This window comes from Pyrgilauda ruficollis, unplaced genomic scaffold (assembly GCF_017590135.1).
Source record: "Pyrgilauda ruficollis isolate IOZ18807 unplaced genomic scaffold, ASM1759013v1 scaffold96, whole genome shotgun sequence".
Taxonomy (NCBI): domain Eukaryota; kingdom Metazoa; phylum Chordata; class Aves; order Passeriformes; family Passeridae; genus Pyrgilauda; species Pyrgilauda ruficollis.
This window is the reverse complement of record NW_024531710.1, coordinates 446,346-459,502: the sequence shown is the minus strand read 5'-3', so window position 1 is coordinate 459,502 and position 13,157 is coordinate 446,346. Positions and strand designations below refer to the sequence as shown.

The following is a 13,157-nucleotide window of genomic DNA, read 5'->3' as shown; positions in this document are numbered from 1 at the left end:
ATTCTGATCATTCTCTCTGTGCATGGGGTAGGTGCACTCAGGGAACAGGGCAGACCAATGCTCTCAGCTCTGTAGAGCATGTTTTGGATCGTGTCTGCAGTGGGGTTTGGCACCTGGGTCACTTTTTGGCAAAGCAGAGATCAGTGCCTCACCAACTTGTTCCCCATCTGGATGAATGGGGTTTTTTTGTGTCCCATCTGCCGCTTGGTGAGTGCTGGCACGATGTCACCCTGCAGAAAACTCTTCCAACTGCTCCCAAAGCTTCAGGTTGTGCTTTTCCAGCACCTTTTTCTAAGGATGTTTCTCATTTCGTTTTGGAATGACGCTCTGGTCCTCATGTGCCTTTCTGTAGCGTGGCCAAGGGGTTATCCCTGTGCTGCAGGGCTGTGTGGCACCGTGAAAACAAAGTGTAGCAGTGACTGCTGAACAAGCTGGGTCATGTTCTGGAAGTCGTGTGGCTGGGTTAGCAGCACTGCTGGAACCTGAGCTGGCTCCTTTCAGCAGGCACTGCTGTGCACTCCTCTGTAATCCCGTGTGGGATGTGTCCTGCAGGACATCCGTGACTGTTCCGGGAGCAGAGCTGACACACTTGCTGCTCCCTACTTTTGACTCCTCTCTCCCTCGAAAAAAAGCCTTTTAAAAAGCCCTCACGTGTGTTAAACAAATCCTCTGCAGCTCTGCAATTTCCCTGCAGTTTTTCAGAGGGACCAAAATCCTCTCCAGTGGATCTTTTACAGCTTTTTGGTGGAGGTGGTGTTTATCCACAGGTGTGCTGGGCTTCCAGCAGGTGTGAGGCAGTGCACCTGCCCAATTTGCTTTCTTCCTAGTCTCTATTTGGCTTTTTCTTTTAACTTTACCAGCTTATCTCCTATGCCTGGAGACCCTGCTTATCTGGTGGGAAAACCTGCAATAGAAATAATGGAGATTTTTGGGATATTATGTGGTAAAATGCTGGGGAGCAGAGCTGCCACCAGAGAGGCGGTTTTGTGATGGTGGAGGAGAGCACCTGGGCTCTCGTGCCTCTGTTGCTCCCGTGGAGCAGTGAGCAGGCAGGAGGAGAGCCCTGCAATGCTCCTCCAGCTGAATCCAGCCTTGTCCCTTCTTTGTTCCTTTTCCTTCTGTGTCAGTGCTGCCGCTCCTCTGCTTTCCTCAGTTCCAGAGGGAAAGGGATGTGCTCCACTTGCCCTTACCTGTCCCACCAGCTCATGTGGGGCAGGTGGATGGGGAAACCCTCTGATGAAGCTGGTGAGGTAAAATTCCATAATTCTAGCGTTCTTACTGAGATGCAACATAGCTTTTCTTCATTTTTCCTTTTCTTTACCAGCTGAAGATCCTGTGTCTGTGTGTGTGTGTCTGCCTGATGCATCCTACATGTGGCACAGATGGGAAGATCTAGAGGTGTGTTCCCATGCAGCCCCCATTTCCTGCAAAAAACCTAAAAACTCATTAAAAAACCCCAATAGTCTTCATCCTCCCCTAGACACAATGAAGTGTGCTCCTGTTAAGGAGTTAAAAGGGAGTTTGGATAGAAATGCTGCTGGGGAAAGGGAATTCAATTCTTGACTTGGTCTGCTCAGGTGGAGCTAAGGTCTGCTTCATGCATCCTGTTAATGCTTTTAACAAAGGAAAGTACCTGAATTTTGTGACTTACTTTCAGTCCCTGCTGTATTTTGAGGGCTTTTCAACCATCAAATTAAGGTTACAGATGTTGCAGTTTGAATTGGGGCTCTCTAAATCTGCACTTCAAAGTCCATGACGGGATGCCAGAGATGTGTGCTGCATTTCTGAGATGATGCATAAGCATAGTATTGTTTGTAATGTGGAGGGAAAACTCTTGGTACAAGTCTTTGATGTTGTGTGCTTATTCTCAAATATACCTTTCCCTTAGCTGGGCTTTGCCATCATTAAGGAAAAATCAGTTGTTACTGAGGGTGGAAGTGGGTGGAATTGCCCCTTTGTGCAGCATGCTTTGGCTAAATCAGTTCAAAATGACATGTCTAGTCCTGGGTTTTATTTCATTATTCCTTCCTCATCTTTTTGGTGGGCTGTAGGAGGGGAACGACTTTCTGCAGGACAGATCTCTCCAGCTTTTGAGCAGAGGAGATTGGTGGGAGATGCCAGGTCAAGATGAGCAGGACTTCAGTGAGGAAATGAATGCACTTTGGGACCATTGAGCACCACATCTCCTCCTGCAGGATGCAGACCACTCACTGTTGTGGTGCTGGTCTGCTTTCCCCTCTCTCTGGTTTGGGTGGTGGATGCAGAGTTGCCATCACTAGTCTCTGTCTGGGTACAGCAGAGCTGAGACCATCTCTCTGCTAGGATTAATAAAGCCTGTCAATTAGCAATCTTCATTAAGGGCTGGTTTGCTGTGAGACACTCTTACTCAGTGGGTTGCAGACCCTTGGTGGGAGTTAGTGTGATGTTATCTGGGAAGATGGACTGCTGCTATTGACTATCACCTATATAGATATATTATAGGTGATATATATACATATCTAAAATATATATTATATAATATATATTTTATATGTACTATATATATAATATATATATAGTTCTGTATTATATATGGGTGTGTGTATATATATATGTGTGTATATATATACATACACACCCATATATAATACAGAATTTCACAGCTGAAGCAGCTCCAGTGCTTGGATAAAAGCAGCATCCAAGCTCAGTTGGTGAAGATGAGGGGAATTCAGAGGGAAGATGAATGTACATGAGCTTTAAGTTTTGTTTTACAAAAGTTTCAATATCAACCACACAGCAAACTTAAATTTTTGGAAGATTGTACAGTTTGCCTGCAGGAATTGGGAGCTTCAAAAACTGATGTTCATGCTGCTGGTGTGTGTGTGGTGATTGATCCTTGGTGGTGTCACGATTCCTGTGACCTCACAGGCCAAGAATTGTGGTGTCTTCATGGGGAAAAGTCTTCTCAGACAGCTTGAGGTGGCATTTTAATCCTCATAGGGGCACGTGAGTCTTCCAGCCATCTTCTGCCCTCAAACAGCCTCTGCTTCAGGGGCTGGTGAGCCCAGCTGAAGGGGTGAGTGTGGAATGTTGTTCTGGGAAATGAGACCCAAGGGACACTGAGCAGCCACCGCACCACGTGGATCTATAGCAATATTGAAAGGATGAAGGGAGAACCAGCCTGGGAGGTGAAAAGCGAGTGGCAGGGCTGGCTCAGGGAGCAGGGTTCAGAGCAGAAGGGTGTCCAAGTAGGTGAGTAGGTTGTAAAGAGCTGCCACCAAAGCTTTGCCCAGACTTTACTCATGCGCTCAGCCATTGTCATGCAAAATCCTGGCCAGCTCTGCCCGTGGGTGGATGGTGTGAGGCCAGATTTGCTCAGTTTAGTCCCAGCCTCATTAGCATAAAACTCTGTAAAGCAAAATGTGGTCTGTGCCTGAGAGAAGCAGCTCCATGTTAACCTTCCTGGTTCTTCATTTATCAGCAGAGACCAGTTGAAAAGACAACCAGTGCAGGCACCATGAGAAAAGTGAGCTCCTGGAGTGTGTTCCTCTGCTCGCTGAGTGTGTGCAGGGGTCAGGCTTAATTAGGGTTTGTAACTTGAAATTAAGATGCAGTTGATGAGCTTTTCCCCTTTGAGCAAGGAGTCCTCTGCTTCCTGTCTGTGACCTGCCAGGTGATTTGGGGAGCTCCTGAGAGGTTAAAACTTGAAGAGGAACTGAAAAAATGAATTAAGTCATCTTCCTTGTTGTCCTACCCTCTCCAAGTGAAAGGAGGGACTAATAGGGAGAGTTTATATTGGGTACTGGGAAGAAATTTTTTCCTGTTGAGGGTGGGCAGGCCCTGGCACAGGTTGCCCAGAGCAGCTGTGGCTGCCCCATCCCTGGAAGTGTCTGAGGCCAGGTTGGACAGGACTTGGAGCACCCTGGAATAGTGGAAGGTGTGCCTGCCCATGGCAGAGAGTGGAATGAGATGATCTCTAAGGTGCCTTCCAAAACAAATTTTTCCAAATCTTTTCCATGTTTTATGTCATGGAGAGGAAAATTTGCACCTTTGTCCTGCTGATTCCTGTTTCCATATTTGATGTGAGGTATCAGTTAATGGTCTTTGGGTTATTTGATTAATGACAGATTTAGGCTGTGTAGAGCTGTCCTGACTTGGTGGATGGGGATTGGCTCAGTTGGCTGTTGTACCATTATTTTGGGAGAACATCGTTCCCTCTCATTTATCCATGTGCTTGCCTTAGCAATGAGTGTGTCTTAGGTGCACTGAACTGAAAAGGTCTTGCTTTGGAGAGATCCTGAAGCAGAAGAGGGTGGTTTCACTGTTTTCTGTCCTTCCAACATCTTAACAGGCTGCCTGTGCTTTTGATAAACATCAGATAACATCTCAGGGATGGCAGTAACTATCAATGGACAGAAAACAGCACTGTAATGTGCTTGCAGTAAAGAGTACTGGGGTGACTGGTTCAATCCAACAGAGCCAGGAATTCATGGCTCCTTTTGGAGTGGGACAGTGGTACAATGACCTGTTGGATTTGAAGTGAAATCAAGTTGCAGAAAAGCAACTTGAGGTTGGGCAGGAGCATGAAAAAAATACAGGGGAGTAAGTGAGGGAGCTGCTGATCTGTGCTCCCTGGCAGGCAGGAATCCAGCTTCTGAGTGGGGCCAGGGTGCTGGCAGGACCACAGGTGTGCATGTGGTGCCCAAAATATTCCTAGTATAGTAGACCCATGTCTTTCCCCAGAGTTACACATGAAATGTGTTTAATACACATGCATTAAATGCTTTAGGGCTTTGTAAGTGACTTTAAACTCTGATTCTGCATCCTGCTTTTTTCCCTTGTTTTGAAGCATCTCTCACAGCTGTCATCCTACCTGGACTGTCCAAGAGGGGTTTTTTGTGTTGTCAGTATAAAGGGTGTGTAGGTAGCACATCCTTCCCCCCCAGTCTGTTGTGTTCAAACACCGCATTCGCGAGCTCTGCGTCGCTCAGGGTCTGTGTGTTAGCAACATCCTTTAGCACCTCTCACAGCTGTCATCCTACCTGGACTGTCCAAGAGTTTTTTTTGTGTGTTGTCAGTATAAAGGGTGTGTAGGTAGCACATCCTTCCCCCCCAGTCTGTTGTGTTCAAACACCGCATTCGCGAGCTCTGCGTCGCTCAGGGTCTGTGTGTTAGCAACATCCTTTAGGTGAGACTGAAGAAATCCTTAACTTCCAAGTTACTACAACAATAAGGCTGTACTTTTTGTGCTGAGATACGGTTGCATGTTTTATGCTGAAAGCTAAATCTTTAATTCCACTTTCCTTTTGCAAGATATCAGCACCGAAATGGACAGAAGCTCGCCGTGCCTGCTCGCGGTGATCTGTGCGTCACCCGTGGCACGGAACAGGAGCGCCGGATCAATTCCCCGTGCTAACCAGTGTGGCTTCCCCAGGTTTTGTGGTGCTTCCCGAGCATGAGTTCAGCATGAAGCGGCGATTGGATGAGCAGGAGTCACCCGTGTATGCGTCGCAGCAGAGACGTATCACCAGCAGCACCGAAGCTTTCCCGCACCAGCACCGCGTGCTCGCCCCGGCCCCGCCGGTCTATGAGGCGGTTTCCGAGACCATGCAGTCAGCCACGGGGATCCAGTACTCTGTAACTCCCAGCTACCAGGTGTGTGTGCTCAGCCCTTAGCTCCCTGGCCAGCCAGCACCCTGTCGTGGCACCGTAGAGTTCCGTATTTGACACGAGGTTTTGTTTTGGTGACTGGGGTTTCCTTTAAAAATTGGACAATGTGCATCTCGTTGTCAATGCTTGCTTTATTGACTTCATTCATGAACCAGCATGGTGTGACTTGGCTTTCTTGAACACGATTCTTGTAATGATTCTCTCAGACTGTGGTCTCTGAATCACAGAATCAGGTTTGTGGGGGGGTTTTCCTGCATTTTTCTGTTTTGCAGCAGGAAAAGGTTTGCTGTTGTAAAAGACATATGGTATCTTGGGTGATCTTAAGCTTAACAGACTAGATCAGCATTTAGATTGAAGACTTTCAGGAAAATTGAAATGTTTCGTAAAACATTACCCCAGAGTCATTAGGTGGCACTCTTCCCTCTCTTGCCTCCTTTACAAAGAGCTGGCAGTTGGGAACAGGGAAAACAAAAAATCTTTTTAAGAATACACAGGAGATAGCCTTTCCCTGCTCTTTCACTGACAGCTATTTGTGGGATATTTGTCTCTGCCACATTTTTGGCATGTTTAATCTTCCACAGTTGTGTTGCTGGTGAGCTGCTCTCCCTGTCTAGTGCCTGATTTTACAAACAACTTCATCCTTGCTTCTGCAGAAAGGATATTCACACTGATAGTGGCAGCCACAGAGCTGAAGAGCTGCAGGCAGACCCTTGCAGGGGCTGGAAGAGGGTGTGTTGATACTGGCAGTCCTTCCTGAAAAGAACTTAGATGGACCCAGCAGGCAAACCATATTTTGTTCACGAGGATTAAATTAAGTATGTCCCATCTAAAAGAGGCTTGAATGGAAAACTGGGTTTGTAAAAACGATTTTCCAAATTGAAATTTTCCTGGTTTACGGTATGAAGAAGTCCCAAAAGTGCATGCTTTCTGTTCTTTCCCTGGTTTTCTAGGGGAAATACCAAGCTGGACTTTCCCCTGAGCCTGCTGATGCCAGAGAGCCACAATTTGACTTTCAGTACCCAAACTGAATTATCAAGAATGTAGATTCATTCATTCAGATTATTACTTGTGATGTGTAGGGAAAGGAGAGAACCTTGACTCTTGCCAGATAAAAAAATTCCATTTTACCCTCCTTTTCCAGGTCTTTATGTCAGCGGACATACTGGACAGGCAGTGAGTGTGCAGGCTGGGGACAGCCTGTGTTTGCAGGGAGAGCTTTCCTGTATTTGGAGGTTGGGATGAGAGTTGTCTGGAGTTGGTCGAGCAAAGTTGTTAGCCGTCATGGTTGAAGCTCAAACCAGCTGCCTTCTGCTTCCCTGACTGTACCTCTGTGTCTGGGGAGCCTGTGAGGCTCTCTGCTGTCTGCTCTCTGCCACGAGGCCGTGCCTGACGTGCTGTTTGCCTTGGCAGGTGTCGGCAGTGCCGCAGAGCTCGGGCAGCCACGGCCCGGCCATCGCCGCCGTGCACAGCGGCCACCACCACCCCGCGCCCGTGCAGCCCCACGGCAGCCAGGTGGTGCAGAGCCACACGCACCCCACGCCCCCAGCCGTGCCCGTGCAGGGCCAGCAGCAGTTCCAGAGGCTCAAGGTAATGTCAGCAGCTGCCTCATGTCAACCATATTCTTCCAAAATTCCTTCTGCGGCCAGGTCTCTTTTTCTCCCTTCCCTTCCCTTCCCTTCCCTTCCCTTCCCTTCCCTTCCCTTCCCTTCCCTTCCCTTCCCTTCCCTTCCCTTCCTGCCCAAATCCGCCCTTGCCTCTCCGGACGAGGCAGAGCAGCCCGGAGGGGCGAGCGCATCCCCGGGTGATGCCAGCCCAGGGCTGGTCCCCGGGCCGGGATTGGGGACCCCGAGCTCCCGGGGTGTCACCGCAGCCTCCTGAGCTCCGGGGGGTTTCTCTTTCGTTTTGGGCTCCTGGGCCGGGCAGGGAGCGGGGCAGGGAGCGGGGCAGCCGCGCTCCCAGAGCGATTGTGCCGCGGCAGCCGCAGGTGACAACCCTAACGAGAGCAGGAGCAGATGAGGAGTTTATGGGCTGTTAATAAACTGTAACCAATCGCTGAATGCCGGCGCGTTGTGTTCAAGCTGTTTGGGGCCACAGGTCCTTGGGAGAGCTTGCACTTGCTCTGCCTTTATTCCAACGTAGCAGGACATGAAAGGCCGTGGCAGACTCTTGATGTTTGTTCCCGTGAATAGACATATGTCCCTCACACTAGCACGGGAATATCTAATTAAGGCACACAATGCTGGCTTATACCCAGGGGCAGTGGCAAACAAGACGCTGTCACACTCTTAAGAACACAAACAAAATGAAAATTGCCTCTTTATACATTATAATGAATATGTTCTCCATGCATTAAAAGTTCATTTACTCCCAGGCTCTGGAAGGCCGGCTGGATTTCAGTTAATATCATCTTTTTTTCAGGAGGTTTGGGTAGGATTAGGGACAGGTTTGTTAATGAAGCTGCAGAGGATTTTCCCCCATAGACATGAAAAAGGAACCAAATCTGAATTGTGCGTTTATTGTGTTGTCTCAGGCAAATCCCACTCTTCAGCTCCCCACCTCAGGAGCGGCTCCTCCCTTCTGCAGGACGCGTCAGCCGCGGATTTGTGGCTCCTTTCTCCCACCTCCCCTCTCCTTCAGCAGCTTTGGGCATTTCTGTGGGCAAGAGCCAGAGCCTGGGCTGGAGGCTGCGGGGGCTCTGTCCTGCTCCTGCACCGGGAATGTCAGTGCCGAGTGCCAGGGGGTGCCCAGGGCTGAGTCCCGACCTGTGCAGCTCCTGCTGGGGCTGATGCTTCCCTCCTCCCTTCCCCATCACTTCCAAACACCTCAAGCCCTGTGAAAGCTCCTGGGATATTGCAACCCCTTCCCTTCCCTTCCCTTCCCTTCCCTTCCCTTCCCTTCCTCCAAGAATTTAATGGTTTGGGTGTCTGTTGAATGCAGAAATGGACTTCTCTTTCTGCTGAAGCCCTGTTGTTTCACATAACCATAATAAAAAGAAATTGGACTGGCCAGGAAAAGATTTGTGGCAGGGAGGGAAAGGAGGAATGTATTGGTTAGAGTGTTTGGATGAATGGGTTAAATTACCAAAACATTTGGTGCTTTTCTGAACACATGGCACATGTGGGTGGTTGTGTGGGAGTAATTTGGGAGTAAGGAAGGCTCTATTCTCAGATTGTGTGCTGTAAAACCCTTAAACAAAGAGAAAAGTCCACCAAAAATAACCCCTTTAAGTTGCTACATTTGGAGAAGGCACATACATACAAATTTATGCCTGTTTCAGCTTCTTCCAAATATGGTGTGAGTCTTTTGCAGTTTTGGTGGAAACCACTGCCCTTTCCTGTTGCTGAATGTGGGGGACTTCATTTCTACAAACCTCTGAAAACCAGTTTCAAATAGAGTGTTTCTTCCTCACAGTGAAATCCATGGAAAATCCTTTGCTGATGCAAGCTTGGGGCTATACACGAGTCTTTCTTCTGTTGCTGTTGTTTAATTTCAGATGAAAGAGGGGTCCCGTGTGCAGGTCTTGAGCTGCTGAGAGCATGGCCAGGCTGCTGGAGGAGGCACAGGGACCCAGAGCTCACACTTTGGGCCATGGCTGTTCTTCCTGTACCTCTGAAAATTGGCTGTTGGTACACAAATCGTGAACCTCTTGCTGTTTGAGGTGTAAAACAATTTCCCGCCCACAGCTGCCATTTTCGAAGCCCTTCTATGTTGAACTGAAATGTCTGGCTTTTTGAGAGCAGTGCAAGCTTGTACCTGGCAGACATCTACTACACTGAATATGTCATTTCCACTTTCTGCTTATTCTTAGACTTCCATAATAATTTCCACATATGAATGCAGGAAAAATACTCAGTCTAGTTCTGTTTATCCTAGCAAGTCACTTCAGTGATGGTAGATTTGGAGTGTGTTAGGTTTTGGGTTTTGTTTTTGTTTTTTTTTTTCATTCTGAGTAATTCTGCTGATCTGTGTTGGTTTTTTGTGGTTTTTTTTTTTTTTTTCCTTTTTGTCTCTTTTTGGTACAGTTGTTTCTTGTGGACCAGGAGTGGGGAGTGAGTACCTCTTATTCAAACAGTGCTGGTAGTACACAAACCATGCTCATGAGCTTTTTGCTCCTTAATTCACTGCCCAGGCTCAGGGCTAACAGCTGTGTTTTCAAATGCTGAGTGTTTTACAGAACAATGGCGGTTGAAATCAAATCTTCTCTGCTAATATGACCTGTCTGGTCTGTCTCCAGGTGGAGGATGCATTGTCTTACCTTGACCAGGTGAAGCTACAGTTTGGTAGTCAGCCACAGGTCTACAATGACTTCTTGGATATTATGAAGGAATTTAAATCTCAAAGGTAACAAGCTGCATTTTGCTTCTTCCTTCCAGGTTAGAGTGTGTGTGGACGTGGGAGCACAGGGCAGGAGCTGAATTCTGTCCTTTCTATACAGAATAACACAGCTGGACAATGATGTAAAAGCAGTTGTGTGCTTTATTTTTTGAAAATGAAATGCATCCCTTCATTTATACTAAATCTCTGCTTAGAGTGGGAGTTCACAAGTTCAGCCTTGACAGCTGATTCATCTGGTTGTCTGCCCATTAATAATGGTCAGACTTGGGACTGGATCTCGTGGATATAAAATGCTGTCTGGGCTGATAAAATAATTCTAATGTCACTCTTGAGTTCAGCAGTCTGTTTATAGGGCTCAGTTTTGCATTGTTTCATAGGTTAGAGGTGATAAGGCAAAAAAATCTACTGGAAGATTGCTGTGTGGAGAGCCTTGTCCCACTGCAAGGTACAAGGATGGTGACATTGTGCTCTTGTTCCTTCCCCAGCATCGACACCCCGGGGGTGATCAGCCGTGTGTCGCAGCTCTTCAAGGGCCACCCTGACTTGATCATGGGCTTCAACACCTTCCTGCCACCTGGCTACAAGATTGAGGTGCAGACCAATGACATGGTGAACGTGACCACCCCGGGGCAGGTTCACCAGATCCCCACCCACGGGCTGCAGCCCCAGCCGCAGCCGCAGCCGCCGCATCCGTCGCAGCCTTCGGCGCAGTCCACCCCGACACCAGCACAGCCGGCACCACAGCCCACACCTGCCAAAATCAGCAAGGTGAGAGGCTCTGGGTGACCTGCACAGAGAGCACAGAGATTCTGCTGCCTCCAGCTAAAGCTGGTGTGCAGCTAGAGAGTGAAAAATTAACTTTCACGTTGCTTTCCCACAGTATTTGTGAACCTTCATGTGTTCCCCTTCTGCTGCTGGATTAGTTTCTCGTTTTCAAACTTGAAGATGCAGTCATAGTTAATTTGACAGCAATTCAAATAAGTTTCCAAAACATTAAGGGTTTGGAAAAGCCTTGTTGCTGGCAGTGGGGAACTGAAAGACAGTCAGAGCATCTGGTAAATGGCACACACATTGTTCAATAAGTGATCCAGCAGCCCTAGGGAAAAGGTTCCTAGTTAAAGCACTGGGCACGCACTATCTGCCTGCTTTTGTTTGTATTGTCTTAGACCTAAAGTCCCAAGAAATTGCCCATAAAACAGAGGTTGTGATAAAGATGTTCTCTTTGGTGTGAAAGTGTGTGTGTCATTCAAATGCTTGAGGCAATTAAGCCTTTAGGAAACCTTCATTTGTTATTTGGTGACTTCTGCATTGCTTGAAGTCTTGTTTTCAAATTGAATGGTTTTTTTAGAGGGTTCTGGTTCAGCTGTCAGATGGAAGGGTTCAGGAGTTATTGGCAACATCCAAGTGCAAGAGTTTAGCAAGATGACCATGACGTTGCCTGTTGGTATTGGTTGTGTGTGCCCAAAACAGAGACCTTGCAGTAACAAAGAAAAGCTCTGGTTTAGACATAACCCAGATGCTACTGTCCAAAAGATGTATTTTATGTGAAGCAGAACAGGATAATAGATGTTTAAGGAGATTACTCCAGATCAAATTTTGTGTATTTTAGCCTCAAAGTGTGAAAATATTTCAGAGCCTTATGGAGGGAATCGCCAAAGTTTCAAGGGTTAATCCTTAAACAGTTTGATAGCACTTGCCTGGAAAAGCTAAAGGAAAAGGTAACATGCAGTTAAAAAGCAGCAGGATTCAAAATGCGGCAGTTACCTGATCTCTGGACAAACATTGTTGGGACATGCAACTTCCTGCTCAGAAAAGGCAAACAAAAACATGCTGAAAGATTTGCCAAAGTATTTGCCAAAGTGGACACTGCAGATCATTCCAGAATGAACCTGCCTGTGCTAGAGTTCAGGTGTTTTTTCAGAAGTACATGCTCTCAGTTGCAATGTAGCAGTCTCCTTCTTAATACCATGGGATAAGTGGTTTTCTCCCTACCAAACCTGCAAAGTGTTGAAGTATCCTTGCTGAAACTTTAAAATGAGCCTCAGGGACAGCCTAGACAATGAGGTAAGATGTCCCTAGCAGGCAGGTAAAGCTGTAGCTGAGCAAGGCAGCACCTTGTAACAGGATATTTATGGCCATCCTAAGACAGTTATTTACATTCTCAGTCCTGAAAACTGCATAATACAACTTTTGAAATGTAAAACGTGAGGGGAATAAGTACTCCCATTTCTATTTAAAATTGCCACCTCAAAAATAAATTTTCACTTGGCTGTTCGACATCCATTGAGAGTGTTCAAAATAATTACTCACTGCCTGCTTTTTGTCTCAAGAAACTCATGTTTTCCCTTGCTATTGCCTTCATACATCCCAGAGTTCTTCACCAGTGCCAAAGTAACTTGCAGTATTGGAGCCAGCCATACCTATGCATTTTGGCTCTGAAGTTTTTGACTAGTTTGTCTCTTGTCAGGTTTCAGTCTAAAGCAATTAGCAAGGAAAATCATCTTAATAACAACTGCTTGAATGGCCCAGGCATTTTGTCTCCGTGATGCGGTTTAGTCTCTGCTGCTCACTAAATATTTAACTATTATTTATTTATTTATTTATCCCTAAGTGGGTTAAAAGTGCCTTTATCCTGACCATGAGGGGGTCTGCTGCTTCCTAACAGAGCCTGTGTTCTCCTCAGCCATCGCAGTTGCAGGCTCACACTCCTGCCAGCCAGCAGACGCCCCCGATCCCGCCGTACGCGTCGCCGCGCTCGCCGCCGGTGCAGCCGCACACGCCCGTGACAATCTCTCTGGGCACCACACCATCCCTGCAGAACAATCAGCCTGTGGAGTTCAACCACGCCATCAACTATGTCAACAAGATCAAAAATCGGTTCCAGGGACAGCCAGACATCTACAAAGCTTTCCTGGAGATTCTCCATACGTATCAGGCGAGTGTTGGAAATGTGAATTTGTGTCTATGTATGGTTATTTCTGCTGCTTTGCTTTCAGGGGGTGTCCAAAACTTGCATTTGAGTCTTCTGCTGTACTAGCAGTGGCCAGCAGATAATCATGGACTGGTTTGGATTGGAAGGGGCTTTAAAGATCATCTGGTCCAACCCTTTGCCATCGACAGGGGCACCTTCCACAAAGTCAGGCTGCTCCAAGCCCTGTCTAGACTGATCTTGA

The 13,157-nt window shown here is 47.2% G+C and overlaps 1 protein-coding gene across 3 annotated transcripts in view; it reads left to right on the top strand.

Annotated features, from left to right (window-relative positions):
- The window catches only part of SIN3A (SIN3 transcription regulator family member A), a 33,056-nt gene that overhangs the window by 2,780 nt on the left and 17,119 nt on the right, over positions 1 to 13,157 (top strand). For 2 of the 3 annotated variants that reach the window (XM_041489751.1, XM_041489750.1), the window contains exons 2-6: positions 5,414 to 5,634; positions 7,060 to 7,236; positions 9,884 to 9,990; positions 10,470 to 10,752; positions 12,650 to 12,919. In XM_041489751.1, coding sequence (XP_041345685.1) covers positions 5,446 to 5,634; positions 7,060 to 7,236; positions 9,884 to 9,990; positions 10,470 to 10,752; positions 12,650 to 12,919 — 1,026 coding nt within the window. In that variant the 5' untranslated portion in view covers positions 5,414 to 5,445. The remainder of the gene's footprint in view (positions 1 to 5,413; positions 5,635 to 7,059; positions 7,237 to 9,883; positions 9,991 to 10,469; positions 10,753 to 12,649; positions 12,920 to 13,157) is intronic. The other variant, XM_041489752.1, reaches the window with a different exon arrangement.